We start from the raw sequence: 14,494 nt of genomic DNA, 5'->3' as shown, positions 1-14,494 counted from the left end.
TCATATCCCCTAAAAAGTAAGCTGAAGCAGAGGTGATTTGGAAACTTCCTCATTACTGAAAATTACTTTCAGACCCAGCAGCTTATTTGACATTTTTTTCTGAAACCCTCAAGTTCTTGCCCTGGTGATATCCCAAATCTTGTATATTCTGCCCCATTCTGATTTTAGGGAATTATTTCAGGCGTTGGAAGGTGCTAAGGTTTACAAAGCACAAAATCCAAAGAAAGTAATATTGGCAGGACTATGTCTTCAGGGAAAGAAAATCAAAATAAAATAGTTTAAGTTAGATCTATTTTCTCCAAAGTTGCCTTTCCATGAAAATAAAGTTAATGATAAATTGTACTAGTCTGCCTGAAAGCTGAGGGCAGGAGAATTATTAACATTACTATAATACTGACCTCAAATGAGCTAAGCTTTAAATTCTGAGAAACAGGTTTTCAAACAGGTTTATAGGCCAAAGAGAGTCTGGAACACCCCACGGGCTTGACTTCCTTGCCAGGTAATCAGTCAAAGCTATTACTGGGGCTCTGCCTTTTTCTTGTGGCTAAATAACGGAGCCCAAGTATACAGTTGCCAATTTCTAATGGGTATTAGGTGTGGCCTCCATTTTCAACCAGGCTGGCGGGTATTGGAACAAGTGTGTTTGAAGCGGTATCCACGAAGAAGGTGGCTTCATGCCTCAGAAGTTAAAGCCACAGAGGTTGCATTTTAACCAAAATTAAAATGTTTGTTGAGGGCCTAATAAATATTTATTAAAAGTACTGAATAATGTTGAAAATATTTTTTTCAGATATGTAAGCATAATTCTTGCCTTCTGGGAACATACCTTCTAGTTTAACAATAATACAAAAGTTAATTTAAATAACATACTAGAAGCTGTCACGGTGAAGTTCAAGACTAATTTCCGCAAGGAGAGTAGAAAGATTTCCTGGTCTGGTAACCGGGAGACTTACGCGCATAACCTCGGCCTATCCTTTGAAGCCCATTATCTTTCAAATGAACAAATAATATTTGCATCCAGAAAATAATTTTGACTCCCCTTGAAAGGTCAGGGCAGTGTTTCTTGCTGTGTGAGTCCTCCTGCATCAGACCCGAAAGGGATGCGTATTAAAGGAGCAGGTGTCTATGCTCTGCTCCACACCAGAAAAATTAGGGTTGCTGGGCATCCAGGCCACGAATCTGCACTTTAACAAGCTCCCTTGGGTAATCGTGCATACACACTCAAATTAAGACCTACTTGAAAAAAAAAAAGACCTACTTTAGAAGGAGAAAGCATGCCCACAGTACCCATTTCCTGCTTTCCCTGAAGCTGTTTCCATGACTGTAGATACAATCGAAGCAGTAATTTCAGGATTTGGAGACATTAAGAAAGAAAAGACTAAAACAATCCAGAAGCACAATCCCACATCTTTGTCTATAGCCTATAAATTGGAAATCTGCAAGTTTTTAATTTATTCAACAATAAGTATTTACAGAGTCATATTAGTGACCTGTAAGATGACATGAAATGTTGATTTAATACAGTTTCTAAATGTATGCAAGTTATTTACTAAGGATCTAGTTCCTTAGCCTCTTTGGAGTTATTTAAGGTTTCTGATCTGTGTGAGGAAAATGAAAAATAGAATAGCTATGAATGCAAGTGTAGCTATAATTAGAATAGGCGGTCTGTAGCCTCCTTTGTCTGTTTTTCTGGTTATAAATACCACCAAGTCTCTGATGCCTTTCAGAGGCCCTAGAGACTTGTTTGTAATAGGATAAGAATGAAGGAACTTTTCCAAGTTTTTTAGGAGGTAGCAGGAAGATGCTCTTCTAGTTTCATGTCTAGTTATTACAAATTTATCTACATTTTTCTTCTTCCTAACCAAGGCCACCATCCTCAGAAGGAAAACTTCCAACTTGTAGTCCTCTAGACACTTTGACTGATCAGATTACTGCTATAGTTTCTCCATACAGGCAGTAGGAAGGAAGCTAAAACTCATGCAACACAGCATCAAAGGAATAGATTTAAATTTGTTCACCATGTTTTATGTATCTTAATATTATTATAATAGAGTGTTCCAAATGAAAATTAACATCACTTTTGGAAACTCATTCATTTCCTGGTTATGTGGCATCATGTTTGAACAAAGACGATAATCCTTAAGAAATAGCCACATAAAAACTTGTTAATTGTAAGTCAAATTATAATGAACCCATGAAGGTGTAAGGTGGGGTGGTGGATATATTAAGTTACTTTACCCGCCCCAAAGTGTAAATGGACCCAGCTTAACTTCCTCTTTCCTGAAGTGTCCTTGGCTGGGGTTAACTCCTGGAAAATTTTAGCCTGAAAAGGAGATTTTTTTTTTTTAATGATAAACAAATAAAAAGGAGTTGTTATAATAAAGTGCCACTATTCCACAACTCCAGATAGATTTCCCTGTTGGGAAATCTCAGGTTCCTTTTCCTATAATGTTGTATTTACATTGTAGTAGTGAAAGTCTGACTCTTTGTGACCCCATGGACTCTACAGTCCATGAAATTCTCCAGGCCCGAATACTGGAGTGGTTAGCCTTTCCCTTCTCCAGAGGATCTTTTCAACCCAGGGATCGAAGCCAGGTTTCCCACACTATGCAGATTATTTGTCAGCTGAGCCACCAGGGAAGCCTGCATTTACATTAAATACAGTATTTAACATATGTTATAATATGTAGGCTTTATTTCATTGAAATAAATGAGCTTTATTTCACTGACATAAATGAAATAGAAAAAAAAAATTGTCCATGTCTTCTCTAGGAGTTAAAAAGAACAATCTTTTCTTTCAACTTCAAAGTATGTGTTTTGGTTCCAAAATGATCACATTTTCATTTGTTTGTTTTCATAGAAAACTGCATTTTTATTTTTACTTAACTTCTGTCCCAAATTTTCTCATCTATGACTCACAGAGCAAAATGAGAAAGGAAATTCCTTAATAGAAGGAGATAAAAATCAGGGAAAGAATGTGAGTTGAAAGGAAAGGAATGGAAAGAAATACTGGGTAGGGGGTAGTGGTGGAGTATTTTCTTTCTGAAATTGTAGCACCTGCTGATTTTTAAAAGTTTATAATCCTCTGTTGGATTCCCAACTGGGAGGTTTTGGATTCAGTAAAACCTAGTTATTTCAAGATGTCTAGGAATCCATTCATATACTATGTCAGGACAGTGAAGGGTAATTGCCTTACATATATGTACACCATTGTTTTACACATCTATAAAGTACTAGGATTAATTTTTTAAAACTTATTAATTCCATTAAAATTTATGAAATTCAGCACAGCTGTTGAATCATTTCTTATTGAATATGAAAAGACCATCTACTAGGATGTGATGGTGTCATAATTTTTTTAATTTATTATTTTTAAAATGTTTATTATTATTAGTCTAATTTTATTTATTTATTTGGCTGCATTGGAGTGGCATCTATAGTCACAGCATGTGGGATCTAATTCCCTGAACAGGGATCAAACCTGGGCCCCCTGCACAGGGGGCCTCAAGTCTCAGCCATTGGACCACCAGGGAAGTCCCCATAAAATGTTTCTGTGCTGGAAACAATCATAGTATTCCAAAGGACTGAAAAGCAGAGGCCAAGGTGATCAGTTTTAAATACAGGTTATCACTTTATTTCTCTATATCCACATGAGGCTTCTAGCTCCTTTATTCTTGAAATTTAACTTAAAAGATTCCCATTTTCTAATTGTTTAATTAATTTGACAGGTATGTTTTGTGGTCCTACCATATGCCAGTCAGTTTTTCAGGAACTGGGGCTACAACACAGAACAAGACAAACATACACCCTCGTCTTCATTGGGATCGGGGAGTAGAGAGATAAACACAATAAACCAAATAAATATATTATTTTAGAAAATGACAAAGCATTGTGGGGATAAATAAGCATAAAAGAGTACAATGAGAGGCAGGTACCATGGTTAAAATGTCAGGCAGGGAAGGCTTCACTGGGAAGGGGCATTTGAACAAAGACCTGAAGGAGATAAGGAGGGAGTCATACGGGTACCTGGAGGAAGGGCAGTCAGGCAAGGGCAAGGAAGGCAGGAGCCTGCCTGCCTTCTTTGGAAAGAGCAAGGAGGCCTGCAGTTGCCACAGATGGGGAGTAGCTGAACGACAGGGCATGAGGGAGAGAAGGGTTAGGAGAGGCAGACTGCATTGCCTTGGGAGGACTTTAGTTTTGCTTGAGTGAAATGTAAGCCACAAAAGCTAGCGATGCCGAGTGAAAATTTTTATGGAAATTATCTCACTGAATAGATGAATTGTCTATAATCTATCAATCTACATAAAACTTTATAGACAGATATTATAAAGCACTTGATCGCAGTTTTCTGCATGCCAGTTATACTTTCCTTTGTAATCTTGTAATCTGTTTCTCCTATTACTATTAATGTGTTTAATGGATTCTTATTTCATAATATAAACAAATGTTGACATTTAAATCCATTTTCAAAAGACGAAAATTTACTAACTATAGTTTAAATCAAGAGTTGCTAAGTTTATATAAAGTGTGAAACAAATATGGTAGATGCATACTATAATAAAATTTTAGGGACATGATTATACGACTAATTCTACAAAAACATTCATGAAAATGACTTACCATTTTACATAAGATTTTAAAATTTTTATGTTTGCTCATTACCAAAAATAACTGGATTTATATTAACTTACTTTTTTTTCCTTCTCTTCTAGGAACATATACATGCAACAGTAAGTACTTTTGTTTAAATAATAGCAAATATAAAAATCAGGGGAAAAGCTGATGAATATTTCTGTGCAAATTAGGATTTTTCATTTTTATAATGATGTTCATTGTTTTTACTAAGTAAGTCAAGATTTCAAAGACATTTACCCTAGACATTATTGATGCATTTATTTCCAATTTGTCTCAGCTGATTTTACATATTAGATTATTATTATATTAACCTTATTAAACTTTTTAGAAAAATCTTGGGGAATAATTTACTTAAATCACAAGTTTGCTGGTAACAGGAACTCTTTGGGAATTGCTCATCACACATTTATTAAAGAATCTTAATGTGTCCAAAAACACTTTTTCCTAAGGAAAACATTGGTCTAAAAAATTTTAGATTAATACCATAATGTTTTTTAAGGTTATATAGATTAATGTATAAAAGATTCCTTATTCATTATAGTAAAATATTGAGTTTCTTCTGACTTGGACTCTGATTTGCAGAGAAAAAAATTATACACACACACATATATAGTGTGAAGATGAAATAATTGGACGAGAGGCAACTTTACACATAGATATCACCAGATGGTCAACACCGAAGTCAGATAAATTATATTCTTTGTAGCAGAAGATGGAGAAGCTCTATGCAGTCAGTAAAAGCAAGACCAGGAGCTGACTGTGGCTCAGATCATGAACTCCTTATTGCCAAATTTAGACGTAAATTGAAGACAGTAGGGAAAACCACTAGACCATTCAGGTATTACCTAAATCAAGTCTATTAGGATTATACAGTGGAACGGACAAAGAGATTCAAGGGATGAGATCTGATAGAGTGCCTGAAGAACTCCAGACAGAGGTTTGTGACATTGTACAGGAGGCAGTGATCAAGACCATCCCCAAGAAAAAGAAATGCAAAAAGGCAGAATGGTTGTCTGAGGAGGCCTTACAAATAGCTGAGAAAAGATGAGAGGTGAAAGACAAAGGAGAAAAGGAAAGATCAGCCCATCTGAATGCAGAGTTCCAGAGAATATCAAGGAGAGATAAGAAAGCCTTCCTCAGTGATCAATGCCAATACAGGAGAACAATAGAATGGGAAAGACTAGAGATCTCTTGAAGAAAATTAGAGATACCAAGGGAAGTTTTCATGCAAAGATGAGCACAATAAAGGACGGTATGGACCTAACAGAAGCAGAAGATATTAAGAAGACGTGGCAAGAATACACAGAAGAACTACACACAAAAAGATCTTAATGACCCATATAACCATAATGATGTGATCACTCACCTAGAGCCAGACAGCCTGGAGTGCGAAGTCAAGTGGGCCTTAGAAAACATCACTGTGAACAAAGCTAGCGGAGGTGATGGAATTCCAGCTGAGCTATTTCAAATCCTAAAAGATGATGCTGTGAAAGTGTTGCATTCAATATGCCAGCAAATTTGGGAAACTCGGCAGTGGCCACTGGACTGGAAAAGGTCCGTTTTCATTCCAATTCCAAAGAAAGGCGATGCCTAAAGAATGCTCAAACTACTGCACAATAGCCCACATCTCACATGCTAGCAAAGTAATGTTCAACATTCTCCAAGCGAGGCTTCAACAGCACATGAACCAAGAACTTCCAGATGTTCAAGCTGGATTTAGAAAAAACAGAGGAACCAGAGATCAAATTGCCAACATCCATTGCAAGAGAGTTCCAAAAAAAATCTACATCTGCTTTATTGACTATGCCAAAGCCTTTGACTGTGTGGATCACAACAAACTGTGAAAAATTCTTAAAGAGATGGGAATACCAGACCACCTTACCTGCCTCCTGAGAAATCTGTATGCAGGTCAGGAAGCAACAGCTAGAACTGGACATGGAACAACAGACTGGTTCCAAATAGGGAAAGGAGTACGTTAAGGCTGTATATTGTCACCCTGCTTATTTAACTTACATGCAAAGTACATCATGCAAAATGCCAGGCTGGATGAAGCACAAGCTGGAGTCAAGACTGCCAGGAGAAACAATAACCTCAGATGATATCACCCTTATGGCTGAAAGTGAAGAGCAACTGAAGAGCCTCTTGATGAAAGTGAAAGAGAGTAAAAAAAGCTGGCTTAAAACTCAACATTCAAAAAACTAAGATCATGGCATCTAGTCCCATTACTTCATGGAAAATAAATGGGGGAACAATGGAAACAGTGACAGACTTTATTTTCTTGGGCTCCAAAATCACTGTGGACGGTGATTGCAGCTGTGAAATTAAAAGACTTTTTTCTTGGAAAAAAAGGTATCACAAATCTAGACAGTATATTAAAAAGCAGACATTACTTTGCCAACAAAGGTCTGACTAGTCAAAGCTATGGTTTTTTTCAGTAGTCATATATGGATGTGAGAGTTGGACCATAAAGAAAGCTGAGTGCCAAAGAATTGATGCTTTTGAACTGTGGTGTTGGAGAACAGTCTTGAGAGTCCCTTGGACTGCAAGGAGAGCCAATCAGTCAATCCTAAAGGAAATCAGTCGTGAATATTCATTGGAAGGACTGAGGCCGAAACTTCAGCTTGAATACTTTGGCCACCTGATGTGAAGAACTACTCGTTGGGAAAGGCCCTGATGCTGGGAAAGATTGAAGGCAGGAGGAGAAGGGGTCACATAGGATGAGATGGTTGGATGGCATCATTGACTCAAAGGACATGAGTTTGAGCAAGCTCTGGGAGTTTGTGATGGACAGAGAGTCCTGGCGTGCTCCTTCCATGGGGTCACAAAAAGTTGGACATGACTGAGTGAGTGAACTGAACTGAGGGCAATATAGAAATTATAAAAGCAACACACACATATACCTACTTTGAAAGATGTCCATTTTCATAGAAAGAAAGCACATCTAGCCTAATACTGAAAGGATGATATTGACTTAAATATGAACTCAAAGTTACCTGGACTTAATAAAGCACATCTACCTTAGCATGGTCAGGAGCAACCTAAAGTCCTGAGTTCCTAGTCTGTTTGTGTGCTTGCTTTGTGTGTGTGTGTGTGTAGGTGTGTCTGTATGTGCTCTAAACTGCTGAAAATTTACATCAACAGAATAGATTGAGAGGGGGAAAGTGAGCAATTCTTTTATTTTAATTTTCCTTTAGCCACAGACTATTATTTGAATATTTGCAACTACTATTATATACACAAATTTCAATTTCTTACAAAACTATATATCCCATATTGTTAGATCACATCAGTCTCCATTTTATGCCACACTTCCATCAAGAAGTATTTCACCATGTACCTGATTGTGTGCTTTTGGACAGTAGCCTGCCAGGCTCCTTTGTCCATGAGATTTCCCAGGCAAGAATACTGAAGTGGGTTGCCATTTCCTTCTCCAGAGCAATTCTTTTAATATGTTAGCATGCACAGGCTCCCACATACAGAATACTTAAAGCAATTAGTACCTTGTATTGAAATGCTGCTTGAAAATTGCACTAGCTTTTGCCGCAGTCCTGCTGTGTGGGGCTAGCCGACTGCCTGTGCCCTTCTAGCCTGTTCTTTACCTTAAGAACTCGAAAAGAGGAAGAAGAATCACAGTGTGTAACTGGACAAACATCAAAGCCACATTTGCCTTGAGTTATTTTCCTTCCTGATTCTCTCATTCAGGTCAGGCAGCACACACGCTACTACATAAAAGGGTAAAAGGCAATGTCAAGTGCTATGTAATTGTTGAGCTCCTCAGTAGCTAAGGCCAAAATGTTGCGGCTAGAGTGACATTTATGGGATATGGGTTTTTAAATGACATTTTTTTAAAAAAAGATCTCTTACTGAAACTAAAAACAGTCTTTTTTTTTTTTGCAATCTACATTTTAAAAAATACAGAAAGGCAAAGATATCATAATTTCTGAAATGTTTACTTTGAATTATAATCTTATGCAAACATCAAAGACAGTATTAAAGTGACAAGAATCATAGATTCTTCTACCAGAGCCTCCCTCAAATCATCTGATCCAAGTCTCATGTTCTAAAGCAAGAAAAATATCCCTATTATAAATTTACCTCCAGAAATAAACTTTATCTTAATTACTTAGACTCTTCTATATGCTTAGAAGTAGTCTGACTAGCTATTTCTACCTTTGCATTGCAGGATTTTAATCAATCTCAAAAGTTTTATAAGTTATTTTATTTGTTAAGGTTTTTATTTTTTTTAACTATTGAAGAAACACTGCAAAACATAGGAAATCAAAATGAAGACACTAAGAACTATTGGTAGTCACATTCCAGAGTGAACTACTTTAACATGACATGAGTCCCTCACTTTCCTGCCGTTTTTTCCTCTATACAGATACATGTCGACTAAAATAGGACAGCTATATATTTCCCGTATGTCAGCTTGCTACCTCTTCATCAATACATCATGGACATCTCTCTATGTCAGTAAATATAAATCCATATTGCTGTATGACTACATAATATTCTATTTGATGTATGTACCATAATTTAGTTTACCAAACTCTTACAGATACTTGAATTGTGTCTTACAGATGACTTCATGTGTTCATTCTTATATAAAATTTTGAACAAGTTTATTTTCTTTCGATGAATTTCTAAAATTGGAATTTCTAGATCAAAGGGCTTTTGATACTTATTGCCAGATAATTTAAGAGAAGTTGAACTAAGTTTTAGTCCTACTACTAGTTATGAGTTGCCCATTTATCTACTACTTGCTACTTGCTTGCACTAGATAAAATATTTGGATCCTTATAATTTATGGCAATATCATAGGCCAAAGTAGCATTGTAATGTTTTAATTACCATTAAAAATGACCTTGAGCATTTTTGTGTTTAACCATTTGTATTTCACCACTAATGAATTATCATTTTAACTGATTATTCACTTTTTTGGAGATGTTTGTCTTTTTCTAAAATATTGATAATGGCTCTTTAGTGAGTGTATTAACCACTTTTCTATCGTATGTACTATAAATAATTCTCCTTCTTATTACTTGACTTTTAACATAGTGTATAGTTGCTTCTGTTTATGCTTTTATCTGTACAGTTTTACAGAGCTAAATTTTAAAATACATTGATCACGTTTTTCTACTGTAGCTTTTGGATTTTGTATCTCACTTAGAAACTTCAAGTTTGTTTTTAAACTGTAATCCCATGTTTTCACCAAAGGTCTTGTATAGTTTCATTTTTAACATTTAAATTTTTGATCTGGAAATTATTTTGCTGTAATGAAATTAATTTTTATTTTTCTATATGCTTAGCTAATTATCACAATACCTGATACTGAATAGTTCCTTTTTTCTACTGAGTAGGAATGTCACATTTACCATGCACTTAATTCCATACATACCTGTATTTATTTCTTGATTTTCTATTTTGTGCTTGATTTTCATATGTCCATACCAAATTGCCTTCATTTTTGTAGTTTTATATTTTGATATCAGGTATAATTAATCTCTGGGCTTCCCTGGTAGTACAGTGATAAATAATCCACCTGCCAGTGCAGGAAATGTGAGTTTGATCCCTGGGTCAAGAAAATCCCCTAGAGAAGGAAATAGCAATCCATTCCAGTTTTCTTGCCTGGAGAACCCCACTGACAGAAGAGCCTGGTGGGCTACAATCTATGGTGCCTCTAAGAGTCAGACATGACTTACCAACGAAACACACAAACACACACATACAACTAATCTCAGCTTAGTAGTCTTCCTTTTCAAAATTTTCTTGAATATTCTTGCATGTTTCCCTCTTTAAAAACATTCTCTTTTGTTAAAATTATATCTACTCACGGTTTATAAGGGCCTCCCTGGTGGCTCAGATGGTAAAGGATCTGCCTACAATCCAGGAGACCCGGTCCAATCCCTGGGTCAGGAAGGTCCCCCGGAGAAGGGAATGGCAACCCACTCCAGTATTCTTGCCTAAATTCCACTGACAGAGGAGCCTAATGGGCTACACTCCATGGTGTCGCCAAGAGTCAGACATGACTGAGTGACTAACACACACATGGTTTGAAAAGCCCAATAGTTCTAAAAGTTTTAAGAAAAATAGTAGTCTACGGTATAGCACAAGGAACTATGTTTAATCCCCTTGGATAAACCATAATGGGAAAACATATAAAAAGAATGTATATATGTATATAACTGAGTCACTTTGCTGTACAGCAGGAATTAACACAATGCTGTAAATTAATTATACTTCAATAAAAACGTTAGTTAATTAAAAAAAGAAAAGAAAAAGAGTAATCCCTTCCACCTTCCTCTAGTTGCTCCTCACCAGAACACAAGTATATTCACACCTTTTACTTGACTATTTTGTTATTTATCTTCATGACTCTAAAAACACATTTGACTCTTCCTTCTTATGTATTGCCTTCTCTCTATGGAGGACAATAATTATTTTTCTTCCCTAGCTGATCTCCACTACACACACACACACACACACACACACACACACACACACACACACACACCCTTCTTACCTCTCCATTCTCCCTATGGAGTTACCTTATAATTTGGATAAGAGCAATAATTTGTGTTTGAATTGTTATACCTGAGTCAATTTCTTTTCAGAGATAAACCTTGGAATAAACAAATACTTATTTTGCTGGGAATTAACTATTATCTTTTTCCCCTTTAATTTTCTTTGTGAAAGTGAAAGTGAAGTCACTCAGTCGTGTCCGACTCTTTGCGACCCCGTGAACTGTAGCCTACCAGGCTCCTCCATCCTTGGGATTCTCCAGGCAAGAATACTGGGGTGTGTAGCCATTTCCTTCGCTATGGGAACTTCCCGACCCAGGGATCGAACCCAGGTCTCCCGCATTGCGGGCAGACTCTTTAACCTCTGAGCCATCGCGGAAGTCCAGTTGTCTTTGTGGTAATCATTAATGCCAAACTCACAGCTAATTATCTTGAAGTCAGCCTGATGAAATTTGTAGGCTATCCATTTCATCTCTCTATAAAAGCCTTTCCCATAGATTTCTGACCTATTGAGTTTGGACAAATTAAACACTGGACGTCACTAACTCCCCTTGCCTGGAAAACTCCAAGGACAAAGGAACCTGGTGGGCTACAGTCCATGAGGTCACGAAGAGTCAGACACAACTGAGCGACTGAGCGCATTCATACAAACTGCCCTCACCTAGTTTCTCTTTGCCTCTTGCCTGTTTCTAGTGGAGGACATCCTTCCATAGTTTCCTCTGTTCATCAAAGAATACATGGGAAGGAAATTTTAAGAACGTTTACATCCAAAAGGTCTTTATTTTACCCTCACACTTGACTTATATAGTGTGGTTTGGAATAGAATCCTAAATTGAAAATCATTCATCTTCAGAATATATGGGTAATTCGTCATCATTTCTAACTTTCAGTGTTGCTACAAGAAATTGAACAGTTTTTCTGATTCCTAATTGTTTGTAACTGCTTAGTTTACACAATTCTCTGAAGGACTGTAGGCTTTTCTCTTTGTCCCTGATAATTTGAGGTTTTAATAATTTCGAGGTGTGAGTCAGTTTCATTCACTGTGCTGTGACCTCAGCAGGTTCTTTCAATGCGCTAACTCGTTTTCATTGAATTATCTTACAGATGAGTTCCTTCCCAGATGTGCCCAGTTCTCTCTCTCTGGGACTTATTATTTTGATATTGGACGTTTTAGGCTGATCCTCTAATTTTCTTATATTTTCTTCCATTTTTGTATTTTTGCTCTTCGCTCTAGAAAGTTCTTGAACATTTTCTCCAACACTTATATGAGTTTTTATTTCTGCTATTATGCTTTTAGTTTCCAAGAGCTCTTCCTTAATCCTCCAAATGATCTCCCTTATTTGTATAGCACCCTAAGAATTATGCTGTTTCTTAAAGAGGTTTTCAACTGGTTCTTCTTCTTATAAAACCCACACCCATCTCCCTTTACTTCTATATATTTTCAAGGACTGTAGTTAATGAAACTTTGGAGGAGTGATGAAATAACTACTTCATATTACTGGTGCTTTCTGGTCTGCTATGTCAATTACCATTTGCTCATCTCCTTTAAATCTTCTAAGATTTGCTAGTAGTTCTGTATTTATTTTCAAAGCTATTTTAAAATTATGACAAGTGCTATTTGTTTATTATTTGTGCAGCAATATATACTTTCCTCTAAAGCTGACTTATGATGTTTTTAAAGGAGAGTAAATGGAAAAAAATTCAATAGCAGTATGGATGGTTTGTAGCTTCTGTAGATTAAATATTAAATTTAGGATTCTTGCAGCCATAAAATAGAGGAAATTCAAAGTAGTATGATCAATAGTTACATGATTAGTTTTCCTTTCATTTTCTCCTTCAAATTAAGAAATATAGATACATCTCAGTGTTGAATCTGATTTTTTGTTTTCATCATCGTTTTTACGTTGCTAAATATCACTTTAATTTTCATTGTACAACTGTTTTCTTATACTTGATGCAAAATCTTTATAGCAAAACTGGATGCTTCTAAAACAAAGCCAGCTGTGTTTACTTGACTTTGTAATTTTTCGATAATAATTTGTAATGAGATTAGTGTAGCTACTTTTGGTACTAAATATTTGCCAAAGTGTTCATGATAATGTAGAGGAATATGACACATAATTACAATTTAATAACTACCTTAGTTTTTAGCACAACATGAATGGGGAATTGTTATGCATTTGATTACTTTCTAGGGGGTAGGCATGTGATAATTGGCAGCTTGGCTGAGAAAGTTATATCGCATATAAGACTCATCTGCCTTGCACAGCTGTCAGACTCAGTCTTACTGGGAGGGATTAGACTGGGTGAGAATTGTGGCACTGAATGCCTGGAGCATCATTATCTAGTAATACATTCTATCTTTTCTACCACACTGCTTGTCTGTGTAATGCAGGTATCAGAGCATCATCGCTCATCACTTGGGCAACTGTCCAAAGTGCTTATCTTAAGACAAAGGTTTCTGGGAAATTTCTCACTTTTGAGAAAAATTTTTTTAGTATTCACATTTGTGATGCTTTTAAGAGAAACAGTTATTATTTATAATTGTTATTACTGTCATTTGAAACCTGAAAGGGAGAGAATAGAACTTTAATGCCAAAGAGTGATACAAAAAAGTCATGATTAGATTTGGACAGAACTAAAGGGCCTAGGTTGGGTTTTTGATGGATCCTGATACAGGAAGAAGGAGAGTAGCTCAAAGATACAATTAATATATCTGAGGATTTATTTTTTATAATTAAAAGTTTTAAAATATGTGTATAACAATAGACCACACTGATAAACTATCTTAATAAAATTTACTTTATTTGATTGAATTGTTTGATTATATCTACATTTTGATAGTATTTTCAGTGATTTTAGAAGATTAAATAAACTAATACTGTGCCATGCTATGTTGCTCAGTTGTGTCTGACTCTTTGTGACCCCACAGACTGTAGCCCAGGCAAGAATACTTGAGTGGGTTGCTATGCCCTCCTCCAGAGGATCATCCCAACCCAGAGATCAAACCTAGTCTCCAACATTGCAGATGGATTCTTTACCATCTGAGCCACCAGGGAAGCTCAAACTAATATTGGTGGTAGTAAAAAGAAAAACTCAGAAGAAATCTGATCATATTCATAAGGATAATATGATTTTTTTCTAGTCATGTTAGTACCTTCCATATTCCTGACTTGTTCTTATTTAAGGAAATTATTTCTACTTAAGTGTCTAAACACTTGTATTATTGAAGACCTTACAGTTCAGATATGTAAGGTTGCTATAGTTCAGATTCAAAAGTTCTGCTATTGATATACCAGTTAGAAAATGTTTTTAGTTATTATTTTTTAGTATTCATA

At 36.1% G+C, this 14,494-nt stretch overlaps 1 protein-coding gene across 1 annotated transcript in view; it reads left to right on the top strand.

Moving 5' to 3' along the window:
• The window catches only part of ARHGEF38 (Rho guanine nucleotide exchange factor 38), a 147,373-nt gene that overhangs the window by 95,471 nt on the left and 37,408 nt on the right, over positions 1 to 14,494 (top strand). The window contains exon 5 of the mRNA XM_005681342.3: positions 4,713 to 4,730. Within this exon, the coding sequence (XP_005681399.2) occupies positions 4,713 to 4,730 (18 nt within the window). The remainder of the gene's footprint in view (positions 1 to 4,712; positions 4,731 to 14,494) is intronic.

The sequence above is a fragment of the Capra hircus genome, chromosome 6, assembly GCF_001704415.2.
Source record: "Capra hircus breed San Clemente chromosome 6, ASM170441v1, whole genome shotgun sequence".
Classification (NCBI taxonomy): domain Eukaryota; kingdom Metazoa; phylum Chordata; class Mammalia; order Artiodactyla; family Bovidae; genus Capra; species Capra hircus.
This window is presented reverse-complemented; position numbering and strand designations above follow the sequence as displayed.